This window comes from Oncorhynchus keta, chromosome 19 (assembly GCF_023373465.1).
Source record: "Oncorhynchus keta strain PuntledgeMale-10-30-2019 chromosome 19, Oket_V2, whole genome shotgun sequence".
Lineage (NCBI taxonomy): Eukaryota > Metazoa > Chordata > Actinopteri > Salmoniformes > Salmonidae > Oncorhynchus > Oncorhynchus keta.
In genome coordinates this window covers 29,913,987-29,933,938 of record NC_068439.1, presented here as the reverse complement: position 1 = coordinate 29,933,938, position 19,952 = coordinate 29,913,987, and the positions used below count along the sequence as shown (strand labels likewise).

Here is a 19,952-nt window from a genome sequence, read left to right as displayed (position 1 = left end):
TTTTGTGTTGTATGACGATGAAACATCATGTTTACATCCCCCACATAGAAATGACTGCCACAATGATAGCACTGTCTCTTCTAGAACATGTCAATCAAAATACTTCCATGTCTCTCTCTCCCACATGGGAAGTTCCTGTTTGACAGAGAAAATCCCTGGTTTATAATTTGCTTTCATTTCTTCTTTTCCGCTTCAAGCAACAAGCCGGGTTTTTTTAACGACTTGAATGATACAAAACTTTTGCAAGACCACTGGGCAGCTTTTGAAGAGGCAACTTTCATTCTTTGATATTTTATTATTTTCACTAATCTCTGCTATGCGGTTTGGCTATTAAATAGAGAGAGAAATAAGGGAAAAAAATATTTGTATGTTTCTAAGTTACTTTTGAAAACGTTCCTCTCAGGCAATTAGCCATTTATATGAGTCCTTTCTGTTGGGGAACATCTTGGCGCCATTAGCTGGGTTTAATCGCTATGATAGAGAATATGGCTTAAAAGTGAATCCCACATCTGTGAGAAATTGAACATGTAAAAAAGAAAGAGACCACAACAGTCAGTGGCATGACGACAAAGGCCAAGTGGCAGCCACTTGGCCGCTGGCTATGTAATGGCAAACAGACAGACGGAGCTCTAGAGAAAGAGGAGCAACTTCCTTTGTCTTTCACTCTCTCGTTCTGTCCCTCTCTCTCTCTGTCTCTCTTCCTCCTCTCCTTTCCCTTTCTCCCTCCCTCCCTCCCTCCCTCCCTCCCTCCCTCCCTACCTCACATTTTCTCATTCTCTACCCCTCTCTTCACCCCTGCTTCCACTCGATCGAAGCATCTCTCTTCCTCTCTCTGTCTCTCTCTCTGATCCACGGTGGATCTGTAGCCCCTCTAGCCTCTGACTCTGTCCAGAACGAACCCATGCCATGTTGAAGTGGAGCACAATTGGTTTCAAAGCAACACTCATTATCGACAGGAGTCAATCCCAACCCCCATTTACATGACCAGCACCTCATTGGAACCACAATCAGTTAGAATCAGCACACAAATAACATACAATATGTTACTGTAAGATTCCCGTACTTTACATTTGGTGGCTCTCGTATTTATCACAGTATGTCCATGTCCATAGTTCCATCAATTGATTGAAATTAAAGCGCAGGCTCTCCTCTTCCCCTTCGCTCATTTAACCATCCCTCCATAGACCTATCATATTGACCCAGCCCTATCTGTATCTCTATAGCTTGGTGCAGCGACAGTAGGCTCTACACACAAACAGATGTGGGACCAGGCTAATGTCTCCTGTCCAGCATGTCAAAACAGTCCTGAGACAATAGACAGCTACAGAACCACAGAGGGATTGGCCCATCTATTGTTCTGGTGCTCAATTGATCAATGGCAGCTAGTAGTGTTTGCCAGAGGGTGGAAGAGCAGGGAGAGGTGGGAGAGAAGTTGGTACAGCTGAAGCAATACACCCATTAAAGCAGGGAAGCCTCCCATTCATCACTTTCAGAAGGGCCGGCTGTATCGACACACACAAAGGCTGTGTTCACACCATTAGAACAATTCAGATCGTTAGCAAAATATTTGCATATCTGATTAAAAAAACACATGGAAACGGATCTTTTGACTTCAAATTTATTCCACCTCCATATGTCGACATGAATCCTGATACAAACCTGATCCTTCATATGTGACCTCTGTCTGGATGCTCAGATCAGATTCAGATTTTTTTGCTCAGAAGGATTTATTTTTTCTTCAAAACTTGCCATTGTTGGCCTGATCACCAACAATGATGAGACAGCCTACAGGGAGGAGGCGAGTGCCCTTGGAGTGTGGTCCCAGGAAAATAACATCTCACTCAACGTCAAGAAAACAAAGGAGAGGATTCTGGACTTCGGGAAACAGCACCCCCTATCCACAGGGAGCACCCCCCTATCCACATCAACGAGGCCGTTGTGGAGAAGGTGGAAAGCTTCAAGTTCCTCAGCGTACACATTACTGACAAACTGAAATGGTCCACCCACACATACAGTGTGGTGAAGAAGGCTCAACAGCGCCTCTTCAACTTCAGGAGGCTGAATAAATTTGTCTTGGCTCCTAAAACCCTCACAAACTTTTACAGATGCACAATTGAGAGCATCCTGTCAGGCTGTATCACCGCCTGGTACAGCAACTGCACCGCCCGCAACCGCTGGACTCTCCAGAGGGTAGTGAGGTCTGCACAACGCATCACCGGGAGCAAACTACCTGCCCTCCAGGACACTCACAGCACCCGATGTCACAGGAAGGCCAAAAAGATAATCAAGGACAACAACCACCCGAGCCACTACATGTTCACCCTGCTATCATCCAGAAGGTGAGGTCAGTACAGGTGCATCGAAGCTGGGACCGAGAGACTGAAGAACAGCTTCTATCTCAAGGCCATCAGACTGTTAAATAACTATCAGTTGCAACTTAGAGGTTGCTGCGCTATATACATAGACTTGAAATCACTGGCTGCTTTAATAATGTTTACATATTTTGCATTACTCATCTCATATGCATATACTGTATTCTATTATATTGTATCTTCTATTCTACTGTATCTTAGTCTGTGCCGCTGCGACATTGCTCATCCAAATGTTTATATATTCTCAGTGTTAATACTCTAATCATATTTTGTTCACATGCAAGATGGAGTGTGGACAGTCAGAAAAAAAGATTGGATATAGAAAGAAAATCTGATTCGGGTTCTTAGGGTGGCTGTGTAAACACAGCCTTATACACACATGCGCGCGCATGGACGCACACACAGGCTCTGGTTGGTGCTGAAGTGTTGGGGTCTGCTTTATCCTAAGACTGGCCTTGTTTGGGTTTTATGGCGTGGTACATTCCATCATAATGGTCTCTACCTAACGTAAAACAATGCCTCTTTTATCACAAGACTTCCATTCACTTCAGATTGGTCGACTAGGGGATTGAGCGCTCAGAGAGTTAGAAACGTAGGCATTTGGTCAAAACAAAAACAGCCATGTGAAGCAGAGGGAAATACTGAAACCACACTAATGTGGCTTCCCTCTGAAGTCTTCACACAACCATTCATCTGAGAAGTGTGTGTGGAAGCATGTGTGTGTATGTGTGTGATGGTTCCTTTGTCTGTCTATCTGGCCATGTGGCTTGTAAGAAGTTATGTTCTGTTGTAGCTGTGGTTGTTTAGAGGGGATGAGGTTAGGCAGTTATTAATTAGACATTCACTTTTCCCTCACACACACACACACACACACACACACACACACACACACACACACACACACACACACACACACACACACACACACACACACACACACACACACACACACACACACACACTTGTGGGGATCAAACAATTGATTCCCCTTCAACATTTTCCCTAACCTTTAATCCTAACCCCAAACTTCTAACCTGAATTGTAACCCTGAATCTTAAAAAAAAAAACTGGATTAAGGCAGCCCCCTGCACCTCTCTGATTCAGAGGAGTTGGGTTGAATGCAGACGACACATTTCAGTTGAATGCATTCAGTTGTACAACTGACTAGGTATCCCCTTTTTCCTTCCTGTTTTACTATACTAGACTTCATCTCATTCATGCATCAATGGCCGTCATTGTAAATAAGAATTTGTTCTTAACTGACTTGTCTAGTTAAATAAAGGTTAAATAGAAAATGATTAAATAAATGGTCTGATATCTAGTATTGATTTAAGCTGTGAGGACAAAGGGCCAAAGACCAAAACAATAAATTCATCTGGAAGCAGCAGTCATCTCAACACATCAGGGACCAGTTCCCTTTCCCTCTCATTAAAGGCCCACTGTGATTTCTCTCATTGAAGGCCCACTGTGATCTCTCTCGTTAAAGGCCCACTTGGGGTTATCGCTCAGAGAACAAGAAGAAGAATTTTAGGGATGGTTTTCCCCAAACACAGATGAAGTCTAGCCCTAGACTAAAAATCATGGTCAATGGAGATTCTCCAGGACAAGGCTTAATGTCCCGGAAACAAGCCCTCAGATCTATTAATCTCCTTTTCTCCTTTTCTTTTCTCTTTACCAGTATGCCTAGTTTACTGAGTCAATTGGGACCTTTTAAATGCACAAATAAAATGACACAAATGTATATGTAAAATTATTGTTATTGTGGTCAAAACTAAATCTAGATGTAGAGTTGGCAGCTATTATTGTAGTTAATATTATAGTGGATAAAATAAATGCTTGTGTAATGCTAGAACTCTGGGACAGACTTGGACAGGGCTCTGCTTCACTTGTCATTTCTGATGATGAATCTGTGATCTGCGTGGTCACAGCGGTAGGCATGGCTCTCGAAAGGTAGCTTGACCTCTCGCCTGTAGGGTGAGGAGTCTCATGCTCATTATATCTCAGGTTATTATTACCTTCATTTCTTCACCACAACGACCAGATGCCGAAGCGAGAGGGGGCCTGGCGCGCCCGACAGGGATCTGAAGCACCTGATTGGCTGGGAGGAGAAGTACGTTCTAAAGGTCAAAGGGTAAATTCTTCCAGAGAGATGAGAGGAGACACAACCTGCCTGGTGTTGTGCTGACGGTCGCACCTCTCTCTGAATTCTACTACTGACATTAAAACACGTAACAGACAGGGACAGTCAGTAATGTAGGCATATACTGTACATCTGTCAACCTCGAACAATTCAATGAAGCCTACCTATCGCAAATATCACTATCACTACTACTATCACTACTGCTACCATCATTACAATCCCTACTACTACTATTATCACCACTACTGCTACCGATTCTACTACTGCTACTATCACTTATACTACTTGGCATAGAGCCAGAGAGCGAGAAGATAGATGGAAAGAGAGAGCAAGATGTACGTTGTACAGTATGCCTATTATGATGAAACATCATGGGTGAAGCAGATTGTTCAATGGCCTGACAGTGTCATCATCCCATTAGAGAGAACAGTCACCTACGTCCTCTTGATTAATAGATCTAATTTTCAGTATGATTTATGAAACCTTTCTCTTCATGCAAATGTACAATCCATCTAAATGTCCTGTCAGAAAGATAGTTTCTGCTGATGCCAGTGGAAGGAAGACATTTCTTTATTTTTTGTTCCACATGTTTTTTTCTCTTTATGAATGTTCCCAGTCATGATGGAAAAAAAGAGAGGAAACGAAACAGCTCCTAAAAGAGTTCCCTCTGTTCCGCCGCTACTTCCTCTGGCAGGAAATAGCATGGCTTTTATCAGAACCACCACACATGGCTGGTCAATGCATACGAGGTGTCGCTCTCTCTCTCTCCATTTAACTGTGACAGACGGGGGTAAATCTGTTGTTCCCCTCCTGGCTCGTCATACACCTCACTGTAAATGTCAAACAGGTCATCAATAACCTAACATCTCAAATGTAAGCAGTCATTCTGAATCTTGACTCCACGGCTAACTAGTCAGACCTGTGATCAAACTATTTGATCTCTTTCAAATACTTTGCGCTTGAGCCTGGCTGGACTACCAAATATGGGTTTGTACTCTTGGGATTATTCTATTGGTGCCACTGAGCCAGACACAGTCAACCAAGCACAAAGGAAGACTTGGATTGACTGAATACTATCTGAACCTAGGTTGTTTAGCAATGCCATGCGTCTGATTAGAAGAGGGTGAAAGTGGGACAAACAGCCTCCTGGATACAAGGCCTAATGACAAACAGGCTCCTCCTGCTCAATCAGGACCGGACATTAATGAGCCTCTCATTAACAGATTGACACCCGCCAGACAGATGTGTTAGAGAAGCGTCCTACATAACTGAAGGCAAGAGTAATTACATGTAATATACTACCTAGTTATCCGCTTGAGTCAAATTGGTCAAGCAGGCACAACAAAACAAGTAAATATTAGTGACATTCCGGGTAGGTTTGCAAAGTGAAATTCCAGGTGCGACAAACCAAGACGCTGGGTTATAAAAGACATGCAAATACCTCAATAACACTGCCATTCTATTACTGTGGTCTCATAATTAGGGCCAGGAGTTCCCCATCTGACCATGTGTGACTCCTAGTCATAATACATTTGTCATGCTTATGGTAGGTATTAAGGCAAAATGTAGGGCTCATAAGGGGACATCAAGAGCAGAAATGTCATGGTCATTGGCATTAAATAAAAAGACAACGTATCAGGGGTCAAATAAATATGAGATTCAATTTCTGGAGAAAAAGAAAATATGTAATCCACTGATGGTTGTGATGTACACAAACTAAGTCAAGTTGCATTAAGAACCTGAAGTGTGCTCTGGGTCTCCCCAGCTGCAGGGGGTGAATGAAGCATCAAATGTTAAGCCCAACACAGCTTCAGGCTCATTGTAGAGGTCCAGTCATGCAACATCTTAACAAATGCCAGCATTCAAAAAGTCCTGCTGGACCAAGCAGACATGTCAGTAAAAAAAAAATGTATGGATACAACAGTGAGACTGAACTTGGATAAGATTCAGCGTTATTTATTAAAACCATTGAAGTACAGCGCCTGGCATCACTTCATGGTCTCAGTACCTAGAAGACAAACAGATTATTAACAAGCAAACATGCAGGCTGCCAAATTCTGATTACTAACCCCCACAATTTAAGAGCAGAGTGGCAAAAAGATCAATAAGCTGCCCGTGTAAACCTAGCAGGCTAAGAAGCATAAAAATAAACACCAATCACCTCAACTGGTGGTTACAGCTCTCACTTAGTCATGTTCTGGGCTCCCATCTAGTAGAGTGTGAGACTTGGACGTAGGGAGTGCTGGGACCCTCCTGTTTGGCAGGTGGAGTGTGGTTTTGCTGTGGCTTGTTAACACTTGAGCTGGTTTTGGAGTGGCTAGTGGAGGCACTACGCCCACTATGAATACTGTCTTTGAGCCGACGGATATGAGTGCCACCGTAGCGTGCTGGGATGTTGTAGACCAAAACAACGCTTTGAGGTGTGGTGGTACTGCTGGTCCTGCTCTGGGTAGGTCCTCTGGTATAGCTAGGGATCGACTTCACAGCTTTGGGAGTATAGCTGCGCTGATAGCTTTGCCTAGGGGCAGGTTTAGAGGTGCTTGGTTTCTGGACATCGATTGAAGAACTGCCAGCTTGGGCAGAACTGTAGAGGATGGAGATTGACCCACTACTTGCAACATAACTAGGCTGGTAGTCCCCCACCTGACCAGAGACTTGCCTGTGGTTGCTGTCGGCAGGTGTAGTGCTGCTTGGCTTCTGGTTGGCGGCAAGGACATTCTGGCTGTAGATTGAAGCACTGCCACCCTGGTTAGAACTGGAAAGGATGGAGATTGGCCCACTACTGACAACATAACTAGGCTGGTAGTCCCCCACCTGACCAGAGACTTGCCTGTGGTTGCTGTCGGCAGGTGTAGTGCTGCTTGGCTTCTGGTTGGCGGCAAGGACATTCTGGCTGTAGATTGAAGCACTGCCACCCTGGTTAGAGGTAAACATGCTCTGGCGTGATATTGCACCAAGGGTAGAGCCAGGCTTGTAGGTTCCATAGGAGTTTTTACTAGGCCTAGAACTCTGGGTAAAGAGACTGGAGCTAGACCCCAGGCTAAGTATAGGGATGCTGCTGCTTTTGGAGGCACCATCTATACTCTGGGCATATTGACTAGAAGTTGAACCACTACTGGCAGAGGCATATCTACTCTGGTATGGCTTGACATATTGAGAGAAGCTGGGCTTGTATGCATTTGTTGCACTCCCACCTTCAGTAGACCCAAAATTCAGAGGACCTGGTCTAAATGAAGTTCCTGAAGAACCACGTGAGGGAGCTTGAAGGTAAGGGGTGGAAGCCATTTCCCTTGCGGACTGGTAGATTCCACTTTGTGCCACAGAATTCTGGGGGGTTGCTTTGAATAAATGGCTTCCCAGGAAATTCTGAACAGATCCAGAGTTGCTTGAACGAGGCTGTAATGGGACAGTTTTGGGCTGGATTCCCTTTGCTTCCCAACTTGAAACCATCTTCACTGCACTAGGGCTGGTGACACTTTGGCCTGAGGTTATACTGGCACGGGTGTGACGCTTGTTGTGGCTGACAGAGATTCTACTGGCTATAGAGCCAGAGACACCTAACATTCTTGGGGCAGGCTGGATAGAGCTTGAAGCAGAGCCTCTGCGGGATAGTTCCTGGTTATGGGTGTTGGGGCCAGTCTCTCTACGAGTAGCATCACTCTGGACAGATCTTGAAGTACTAAAAGTTGGTTTGATTGGATCCTGAGGATAGCCATCACCTGGTTGTTTCTGTTCATCTTCCACTTGGGAAGAGCCAGAATACATGTAGCCTCTTAATCTCTGGGCATCTAAACAGATTAAGGGAATTATGAGTCGCTGCAATTTTAAGGCTGGTCTTCAACAAAACAAAAAAAACACAATGTATTGTTTATGCCTTACCATGTGGAGCACAAGCAGATCTTAAATGTTCTGAGAATATGGAGCAAAGCAACACGATCCTGTAAAGAAAATCAATTCAGTACCTGTGCAACACAAGTGAAATTTAACAACATCAAAAGGTCAAGCAGGACCCATGTAGTAGATCAACAACACATTGTTCAAAGACTCTTACCACAAATTAATTCCAAAAGCCATATCTAAGTACCAACAGACAAGCCACCACTATATTTGCCAAGTTGAACCCTTAAACCCACTGTGATTTACTGCCTTGCTTAGTTGCCGTACTAGCTGGGAGTATATTTATTGCCTGAACCTGCAACTGCCATTCAATCACTGGCTCATTGATTGATCACGTTCAGCTTTATGTCTTTGTTGAGAGAACAGATTTTAAATCAATCAAGGATGGAGGAAGGAAGAAGTTAAGGGGAGAATTGCTTCTCTCCCCTCACCTCCTTCTCAAAACCCATTGAAGAAGCCGATCAGAGGGGCGGGACCTCTGGCTTTCTCATCCAATGGGTTTTGAGAAGGAGACAAGGTGAGAGGACTCGAAGAGTAAGCAATTGAGATCTTCCCAATCAGAGAGTTAAGAAATTTATCCAAACAAGGGAGCTATCGTTATGACATCACAATGACATGCAGCTGAACATGATCAATCAAGCAAACAGTGATGACGACTGCATTTTCATACAGGCAAACTAATTAAGATTTTTTTCCCACGCTCGTTGGTCTTTTTCAGAACAATTTTTCAGAGCTGATCTGATGGTCAAAAGACCAATTAGTGAAGAAAAAAAATCAAAATTGGACTGTGTGTCTAAACACAGCCAAACATACACCCAACTGATATACCAACTACACAAGGCAGTAAGGATGTGTTTCAACAAGCAGCCCAATTTAGATTTTATCACTGGAATAGCCTATTGGGAATCGTATTTATTTTATTTTTTTTAAAGGTGCTGGGTCATGGGATGAGACAGTTATCTAAATCTGATGAATTCTAAATAATAATGAAGAGACAATTACGATAGATTTGTGCCCATCGAAATGTTCTTATGAATTTAGCGAAGTACATGGTACGTTTACATTTTGGGGTCGAGGAAGTTGGAAGGTCAAACTGCGTAATTACGTTGACTACACAATAACGTTCCTCAAATTATGACAGAGAAAATTGGTTGTGTCATTTAGAGGGAAATTGCGTGCATTATAGCTTTGAGTCACTTTACAGGGAAAAAAAGTTCCAAATATATATATATTTTTTAAAAGTAGCTGAATATCGTTTTACAATAATTCCCGGTTATTGATTTTGGTTTGATTGTTCAGATAACACCATTTGAAGTTAAACAGGAGGTTAAGGTATACTAACATTAGAATCTGTTTTCATTATGGGGAACAATGAAAAGCCCGCAAAGTGGATTGCAGGCTGAGTTTATTTTATGTTAAATGGACAGTGCACGTTTATCACAATTGTTTGAGTTTATTGGCAGGGTATAAAGCATTTTGGGGAGACAATCCTTTAAAGAACTGAATGAGTTACATGAAACATTGAGGACATTTAAAACAAATTATTTGAGGGTATTATTATAATTGTTAGGTTTTGTTTGTAGCAAACGTTTTGGGTTTAAGGGGATTTCCATGTTCCCAGAGACAAGATATCTTAAAGGGGTACACTCACATATGGAATATTAGGAGTTTTATTTTCAGAGTTTTGATTAAACAATAAAAAAAAAAAAAAAGATAAAGGGTTCTTTAATATGTCGAATATGGTATGGAACACATGTAAGGGGATGGTGTAACCTTTGACCTGCTTTCATGGCTCGCCCAAGTGGTCTGATCAGCGCCAGGGGGGTGCCATTTGAATAAGGAATTTGTGGTCATAGGTAATACTTTAAAAAAATATATATATATATATATTTTTTTAATTATATATATTTATTCATTTTTTATGTATTTTTTTAAGGTAAATTAATTATAGTGGAGTTTAATTAACCTATATAAGGACTTTAGAAATTGCCATCAGAGACATGTTTTTCTAAAAAATCCAGGAGTTTAGATAAAGCCAAACAGCGAGACATTTAGTTAAAATTTGGAAACATGAGAAAAGAGCTACAGACAGATAGGGGAAAAGGCAGACAGAAGGTCAATCCCCGCACTGCAGAGACCTTGAAGGTTGGAGAGCAGAGAGGAGAAGTTTTAGAAGGGAGCCAGGACGAGCAAAGATAACAGAATGTGTAGATAACAGTTACCGAGTGGAGACAAAAGGAAGAATTGGACATGTGGAGAATGAAAGGGGCGCTCCTACATGATAATGTCAGAACATAAGGATAATACTAATCTTACCTAAGTCATTATTTAGAGTAGGTAAGGTTGTTACCTGGGCAGAGCCAGGTATCAAATGGGGGAGGGTGTCCGTATGGGGATTGCATGATAGCCAACTTGGGACAGTTCTGGGATTGGAGAAGAGGGTATCCTTGTAGCATAGGGGATCCCACAAAGGTGGATAGGTTTTCCATGATATGGGGGAAACCTGGGAGCACTGTTGAACTCTGTAAAGATGATGAAATCCTACTAACCATCAAAACCATTAAGCTCTCTGATGCAGGCACTTACACCCTCGGACTACAAAGGAGCGGGACAGACACGATGGGTGTGTTTTCTATTAAGGTACTGCCAAAACCACAGAGGTCCCAGACGAACCAGAGCCAGACACACTCCTCTACCACCCCTGGACCGAGCCTACCACCCACCACCACTGTGTCAAATCCCATTCAGGTAATTAACGTTAGAGACGATTCAGCTATTGATCAATTAGGCACTGAGACTGGTTTTGATGGTAGGGACAATTTGTGGCTGTCTTATATGAGGTATAAGACCCTGAAAAGAAAGGCAATTACAGTTGCATCACAGGTACAGGTAGTGGCATGGACTATGGGAGATTGCCTGAAGCTGATTGCAGTAGTAACATGACCATCAATGCCACTTGGCCAGTTGCAGGCCTAAACCAAACTAGTGGTCTGGCTGATGTGTGGTGGATATGTGGACCCAAAAGAATACTGAGACCCATTCTTAGAGGAGACTGGCAAGGTACGTGTGCTCTGACCAGTTTGATAATTCCACTGACCATTGTTGATGTTACTGCTGAACAGCTGTTGGGTTCTGTATCCAGGGGGCCTGAAAACATTACATCCCATGGGAGACATAGACATAGTGCTCCATGGACGGAGGATGTAGTTGATATACACACTAATCTGTTGGGGTTGCCTGTTGGGGTTCCTCATGAATTTCAGGCATTGGGTAGGAATGACGGACTCTGGCACTTACTACCTATTATAGGTCCAGCCATAGTGGATGCAAGACAGACTGCATGGATTAATTATATCTACTATTTTTTTATTTTACCTTAATTTAACCATTCAAGTCAGTTAAGAACAAATTCTTATTTTCAATGACGGCCTAGGAACAGTGGGTTAACTGCCTGTTCAGGGGCAGAACGACAGATTTGTACCTTGTCAGCTCGTACTAGTCCAACGCTCTAACCACTAGGCTACCCTGCCGCCCCTACTATAATCAACAGCGTTCTGTGAATTACTCCTGTGATGCACTCACTGGTATGTCTGAACAGCTGGAGGCCACATCTAGGGTTGCCAGACAGAATAGACATGGTAGTATATATATCTGCTGAGATGAGGACCATGGCAGGGGTGGAGGAGCCTGGTTTGGTAAGTACACTGGTATGGCGGTTACTGGATTTCTGACCCTAATTCTTGTATTTTTATTATTGATGTGTTGTGCTGCTTGCATCATACCGTGTTTTAAGAAGTCTGTTACAGATGTGAAGGCTTCAAGCATGATGCCTTTGCTTGATGCTCCAGTTGGAGATGCTGATACTGAATCATGCTTTGAGGAAACATGTCTGTCTCTTTTGTTGAATCAGAGGGTATGTTTATTACAAAACCAGACATCGCAAATTACTTTAATGAATATTTTACAGGCAAAGTGGACAAGTTGAGGAATGCTATGATTCCAACTGATGGCTCCATGTCATATACCCTTATAAAAGATTGTATCAGGCAATGCATGTTCAAATTTCACCAAGTAGAAAGGGAAGAAGTAGAAAGGATGCTGTTGTCTCTTTCGGATGACAATTCACCTGGTACAGATAATCTTCATGCCAAATTGCTTAGAGTTACAGCTAACCAACTATCTACCCTAATCTCTAAAATGTTTTAAGTGTTTGATGTATGGGGTGTTCCCAGAAGTCTGGAAAGAGTCCAAGGTTATTCCACTACCTAAGGATAAAAAAAGCTGCATTCACTGGTCCTAATAGTCATCATATAAGCTTCCTGCCTGTGTCCAGTCAATTTGAAAAACATTGTATCTGTACAAATCAAGGACTATTTCTCATGTAAAGGTCTGATAACAGGTTTCCAACATGCATTCAAAGGGTATGCTACGAATACGGCCTTAGAACAAAAGACAGATCATTGGTTAAAGAGTATGGATGACAGGAAGTTAGTCGATGCAGTGTTGCGAGATTTCAGTGCTGCTTTTGATGTAGTTGATCACGAACTGTTACTAGGTAAACTCAAATATGTTTAAGTCTGCAGCTCTCTTGGATGGAAAGCCATCTATCCAGGAGAAGGCAAAAGGTGTTCTTTAATGGTAGCTAACAGTAAAGATATACGCTGTGATCTTCCTCAAGGAAGCTGCCTAGGCCCACTTCTCTTTACCTCCAGTAATGAACAAAGCAAGAGTAGTAATATATGCTGATGACTCTACGATGTATACCGCAGCATCAGAATGTAATGAGCTAACAGATGTACTGAGTAGTGACCTAAGAATGGTGTCTGAATGAGTTGATATGAACAAATTGTGTTGAACTTTTCTTAAACTAAAATTTGTAAGTCGCTCTGGATAAGAGCGTCTGCTAAATGACTTAAATGTAAATGTATAGTATTTGGTTGAAGATATATGCTTGCTGATGATCCCTTATTGAATAGAAGACATGTAGAGCAAGTGAAAAAAACAAAACTACAAGGTATCATGTGGGATGCAGCTTTATCATGGTCAGAACACATAGATAATATTGCTATTAAGATTGGTAAGGTAATTGCTGTTCCAAGAAAATGTTCAGAGTATGTAACATCTAGCATTCTGAATCATGTGATTCAATCCCTGGTCCTATCACACATCAAATGTTAAGCCCAACACAGCTTCAGGCTCATTGTAGAGATCCAGTCATGCAACATCTTAACAAATGCCAGCATTCAAAAAGTCCTGCTGGACCAAGCAGACATGTCAGAACTGTAGAGGATGGAGATTGGCCCACTACTGGCAACATAACTAGGCTGGTAGTCCCCCACCTGACCAGAGACTTGTCTGTGGTAGCTGTCGGCAAGTGTAGTGCTACCTGGCTTCTGGTTGGCGGCAAGGACATTCTGGCTGTAGATTGAAGCACTGCCACCCTGGTTAGAACTGTAGAGGATGGGGATTGGCCCACTACTGGCAACATAACTAGGCTGGTAGTCCCCCACCTGACCAGAGACATGTCTGTGGTTGCTGTTGGCAGGTGTAGTGCTACCTGGCTTCTGGTTGGCGGCAAGGACATTCTGGCTGTAGATTGAAGCACTGCCACCCTGGTTAGAACTGTAGAGGATGGAGATTGGCCCACTACTGGCAACATAACTAGGCTGGTAGTCCCCCACCTGACCAGAGACTTGTCTGTGGTAGCTGTCGGCAAGTGTAGTGCTACCTGGCTTCTGGTTGGCGGCAAGGACATTCTGGCTGTAGATTGAAGCACTGCCACCCTGGTTAAAGGTAAACATGCTCTGGCGTGGTGTTGCACCAAGGGTAGAGCCAGGCTTGTAGGTTCCATAAGAGTTTTTACTAGGCGTAGAACTCGGGGTAAAGAGACTGGAGCTAGACCCCAGGCTAAGTATAGGGATACTGCTGCTTTTGGAGGCAACATCTATACTCTGGGCATATTGACTAGAAGTTGAACCACTACTGGCGGAGGCATATCTACTCTGGTATGGCTTGACATATTGAGAGAAGCTGGGCTTGTACGCATTTGTTGCACTCCCATCTTCAGTAGACCCAAAATTCAGAGGACCTGGTCTAAATGAAGTTCCTGAAGAAACACGTGAGGGAGCTTGAAGGTAAGGGGTGGAAGCCATTTCCCTTGCGGACTGGTAGATTCCACTTTGTGCCACAGAATTCTGGGGGGTTGCTTTGAATAAATGGCTTCCCAGGAAATTCTGAACAGATCCAGAGTTGCTTGAACGAGGCTGTAATGGGACAGTTTTGGGCTGGATTCCCTTTGCTTCCCAACTTGAAACCATCTTCACTGCACTAGGGCTGGTGACACTTTGGCCTGAGGTTATACTGGCACGGGTGTGACGCTTGTTGTGGCTTACAGAGATTCTACTGGCTATAGAGCCAGAGAGGCCTAACATTCTTGGGGCAAGCTGGATAGAGCTTGAAGCAGAGCCTCTGCGGGATAGTTCCCGGTTATGGGTGTTGGGGCCAGTCTCTCTACGAGTAGCATCACTCTGGACAGATCTTGAAGTACTAAAAGTTGGTTTGATTGGATCCTGAGGATAGCCATCACCTGGTTGTTTCTGTTCATCTTCCACTTGGGAAGAGCCAGAATACATGTAGCCTCTTAATCTCTGGGCATCTAAACAGATTAAGGGAATTATGAGTCGCTGCAATTTTAAGGCTGGTCTTCAACAAAACAAAAAAAAAACAATGTACTGTTTATGCCTTACCATGTGGAGCACAAGCAGATCTTAAATGTTCTGAGAATATGGAGCAAAGCAACATGATCCTGTAAAGAAAATCAGTTCAGTACCTGTGCAACACAAGTGAAATTTAACAACATCAAAAGGTCAAGCAGGACCCATGTAGTAGATCAACAACACATTGTTCAAAGACTCTTACCACAAATTAATTCCAAAAGCCATATCTAAGTACCAACAGACAAGCCACCACTATAGTTGCCAAGTTGAACCCTTAAACCCACTGTGATTTACTGCCTTGCTTAGTTGCCGTACTAGCTGGGAGTATATTTATTGCCTGAACCTGCAACTGCCATTCAATCACTGGCTCATTGATTGATCACGTTCAGCTTTATGTCTTTGTTGAGAGAACAGATTTTAAATCAATCAAGGATGGAGGAAGGAAGAAGTTAAGGGAGAATTGCTTCTCTCCCCTCACCTCCTTCTCAAAACCCATTGAAGAAGCCGATCAGAGGGGCGGGACCTCTGGCTTTCTCATCCAACGGGTTTTGAGAAGGAGACAAGGAGAGAGGACTCGAAGAGTAAGCAATTGAGATCTTCCCAATCAGAGAGTTAAAAAATTCATCCAAACAAGAGGGCTATCGTTATGACATCACAATGACATGCAGCTGAACATGATCAATCAAGTAAACAGTGATGACGACTGCATTTTCATACAGGCAAACCAATTAAGATTTTTTTCCCACGCTCGTTGGTCTTTTTCAGAACTATTTTTCAGAGCTGATCTGATGGTCAAAAGACCAATTAGTGAAGAAAAAAAATCAGAATTGGACTGTGTGTCTAAACACAGCCAAACATACACCCAACTGATATACCAACTACACAAGGCAGTAAGGATGTGTTTCAACAAGCAGCCCAATTTAGATTTTATCACTGGAATAGCCTATTGGGAATCGTATTTATTTTTTTTTTTTAAAGGTGCTGGGTCATGGGATGAGACAGTTATCTAAATCTGATGAATTCTAAATAATAATGAAGAGACAATTACGATAGATTTGTGCCCATCGAAATGTTCTTATGAGTTTAGCGAAGTACATGGTACGTTTACATTTTGGGGTCGAGGAAGTTGGAAGGTCAAACTGCGTAATTACGTTGACTACACAATAACGTTCCTCAAATTATGACAGAGAAAATTGGTTGTGTCATTTAGAGGGAAATTGCGTGCATTATAGCTTTGAGTCACTTTACAGGGAAAAAAGTTCCAAATATATATATATTTTTAAAAGTAGCTGAATATCGTTTTACAATAATTCCCGGTTATTGATTTTGGTTTGATTGTTCAGATAACACCATTTGAAGTTAAACAGGAGGTTAAGGTATACTAACATTAGAATCTGTTTTCATTATGGGGAACAATGAAAAGCCCGCAAAGTGGATTGCAGGCTGAGTTTATTTTATGTTAAATGGACAGTGCACGTTTATCACAATTGTTTGAGTTTATTGGCAGGGTATAAAGCATTTTGGGGAGACAATCCTTTAAAGAACTGAATGAGTTACATGAAACATTGAGGACATTTAAAACAAATTATTTGAGGGTATTATTATAATTGTTAGGTTTTGTTTGTAGCAAACGTTTTGGGTTTAAGGGGATTTCCATGTTCCCAGAGACAAGATATCTTAAAGGGGTACACTCACATATGGAATATTAGGAGTTTTATTTTCTGAGTTTTGATTAAACAATTTTAAAAAAAAAAAGATAAAGGGTTCTTTAATATGTCGAATATGGTATGGAACACATGTAAGGGGATGGTGTAACCTTTGACCTGCTTTCATGGCTCGCCCAAGTGGTCTGATCAGCGCCAGGGGGGTGCCATTTGAATAAGGAATTTGTGGTCATAGGTAATACTTTAAAAATATATATATATATATTTTTTTTTTTAATTATATATATTTATTCATTTTTTATGTATTTTTTAAGGTAAATTAATTATAGTGGAGTTTAATTAACCTATATAAGGACTTTAGAAATTGCCATCAGAGACATGTTTTTCTAAAAAATCCATGAGTTTAGATAAAGCCAAACAGCGAGACATTTAGTTAAAATTTGGAAACATGAGAAAAAGAGCTACAGACAGATAGGGGGAAAAGGCAGACAGAAGGTCAATCCCCCGCACTGCAGAGACCTTGAAGGTTGGAGAGCAGAGAGGAGAAGTTTTAGAAGGGAGCCAGGACGAGCAAAGATAACAGAATGTGTAGATAACAGTTACCGAGTGGAGACAAAAGGAAGAATTGGACATGTGGAGAATGAAAGGGGCGCTCCTACATGATAATGTCAGAACATAAGGATAATACTAATCTTACCTAAGTCATTATTTAGAGTAGGTAAGGTTGTTACCTGGGCAGAGCCAGGTATCAAATGGGGGGAGGGTGTCCGTATGGGGATTGCATGATAGCCAACTTGGGACAGTTCTGGGATTGGAGAAGAGGGTATCCTTGTAGCATAGGGGATCCCACAAAGGTGGATAGGTTTTCCATGATATGGGGGAAACCTGGGAGCACTGTTGAACTCTGTAAAGATGATGAAATCCTACTAACCATCAAAACCATTAAGCTCTCTGATGCAGGCACTTACACCCTCGGACTACAAAGGAGCGGGACAGACACGATGGGTGTGTTTTCTATTAAGGTACTACCAAAACCACAGAGGTCCCAGACGAACCAGAGCCAGACACACTCCTCTACCACCCCTGGACCGAGCCTACCACCCACCACCACTGTGTCAAATCCCATTCAGGTAATTAACGTTAGAGACGATTCAGCTATTGATCAATTAGGCACTGAGACTGGTTTTGATGGTAGGGACAATTTGTGGCTGTCTTATATGAGGTATAAGACCCTGAAAAGAAAGGCAATTACAGTTGCATCACAGGTACAGGTAGTGGCATGGACTATGGGAGATTGCCTGAAGCTGATTGCAGTAGTAACATGACCATCAATGCCACTTGGCCAGTTGCAGGCCTAAACCAAACTAGTGGTCTGGCTGATGTGTGGTGGATATGTGGACCCAAAAGAATACTGAGACCCATTCTTAGAGGAGACTGGCAAGGTACGTGTGCTCTGACCAGTTTGATAATTCCACTGACCATTGTTGATGTTACTGCTGAACAGCTGTTGGGTTCTGTATCCAGGGGCCTGAAAACATTACATCCCATGGACATAGTGCTCCATGGACGGAGGATGTAGTTGATATACACACTAATCTGTTGGGGTTGCCTGTTGGGGTTCCTCATGAATTTCAGGCATTGGGTAGGAATGACGGACTCTGGCACTTACTACCTATTATAGGTCCAGCCATAGTGGATGCAAGACAGACTGCATGGATTAATTATATCTACTATTTTTTTTATTTTACCTTAATTTAACCATTCAAGTCAGTTAAGAACAAATTCTTATTTTCAATGACGGCCTAGGAACAGTGGGTTAACTGCCTGTTCAGGGGCAGAACGACAGATTTGTACCTTGTCAGCTCGTACTAGTCCAACGCTCTAACCACTAGGCTACCCTGCCGCCCCTACTATAATCAACAGCGTTCTGTGAATTACTCCTGTGATGCACTCACTGGTATGTCTGAACAGCTGGAGGCCACATCTAGGGTTGCCAGACAGAATAGACATGGTAGTATATATATCTGCTGAGATGAGGACCATGGCAGGGGTGGAGGAGCCTGGTTTGGTAAGTACACTGGTATGGCGGTTACTGGATTTCTGACCCTAATTCTTGTATTTTTATTATTGATGTGTTGTGCTGCTTGCATCATACCGTGTTTTAAGAAGTCTGTTACAGATGTGAAGGCTTCAAGCATGATGCCTTTGCTTGATGCTCCAGTTGGAGATGCTGATACTGAATCATGCTTTGAGGAAACATGTCTGTCTCTTTTGTTGAATCAGAGGGTATGTTTATTACAAAACCAGACATCGCAAATTACTTTAATGAATATTTTACAGGCAAAGTGGACAAGTTGAGGAATGCTATGATTCCAACTGATGGCTCCATGTCATATACCCTTATAAAAGATTGTATCAGGCAATGCATGTTCAAATTTCACCAAGTAGAAAGGGAAGAAGTAGAAAGGATGCTGTTGTCTCTTTCGGATGACAATTCACCTGGTACAGATAATCTTCATGCCAAATTGCTTAGAGTTACAGCTAACCAACTATCTACCCTAATCTCTAAAATGTTTAATAAGTGTTTGATGTATGGGGTGTTCCCAGAAGTCTGGAAAGAGTCCAAGGTTATTCCACTACCTAAGGATAAAAAAAGCTGCATTCACTGGTCCTAATAGTCATCATATAAGCTTCCTGCCTGTGTCCAGTCAATTTGAAAAACATTGTATCTGTACAAATCAAGGACTATTTCTCATGTAAAGGTCTGATAACAGGTTTCCAACATGCATTCAAAGGGTATGCTACGAATACGGCCTTAGAACAAAAGACAGATCATTGGTTAAAGAGTATGGATGACAGGAAGTTAGTCGATGCAGTGTTGCGAGATTTCAGTGCTGCTTTTGATGTAGTTGATCACGAACTGTTACTAGGTAAACTCAAATATGTTTAAGTCTGCAGCTCTATCTTGGATGGAAAGCTATCTATCCAGGAGAAGGCAAAAGGTGTTCTTTTAATGGTAGCTTTAACAGTAAAGATATACTCTGTGATCTTCCTCAAGGAAGCTGCCTAGGCCCACTTCTCTTTACCTCCAGTAATGAACAAAGCAAGAGTAGTAATATATGCTGATGACTCTACGATGTATACCGCAGCATCAGAATGTAAT

General features: G+C 42.4%; 1 protein-coding gene across 27 annotated transcripts in view; it reads right to left on the bottom strand.

Annotated features, from left to right (window-relative positions):
• Window positions 1–5,956: 5,956 nt before the first annotated feature.
• The window catches only part of LOC118377052 (uncharacterized), a 49,473-nt gene continuing 35,477 nt past the window's right edge, over window positions 5,957–19,952 (bottom strand). For 23 of the 27 annotated variants that reach the window (XM_052470248.1, XM_052470257.1, XM_052470246.1 and 20 more), the window contains 2 exons: window positions 6,674–7,326; window positions 5,957–6,520 (listed from right to left, as the gene is read on the bottom strand). In XM_052470248.1, the coding sequence (XP_052326208.1) occupies window positions 6,703–7,326 (624 nt within the window). In that variant the 3' untranslated portion in view covers window positions 5,957–6,520; window positions 6,674–6,702. Of the gene's footprint in view, window positions 6,521–6,673; window positions 7,327–13,426; window positions 13,749–19,952 lie in introns of those variants that run through there. The other 4 variants (XM_052470260.1, XM_052470261.1, XM_052470259.1 and 1 more) reach the window with 2 other exon arrangements.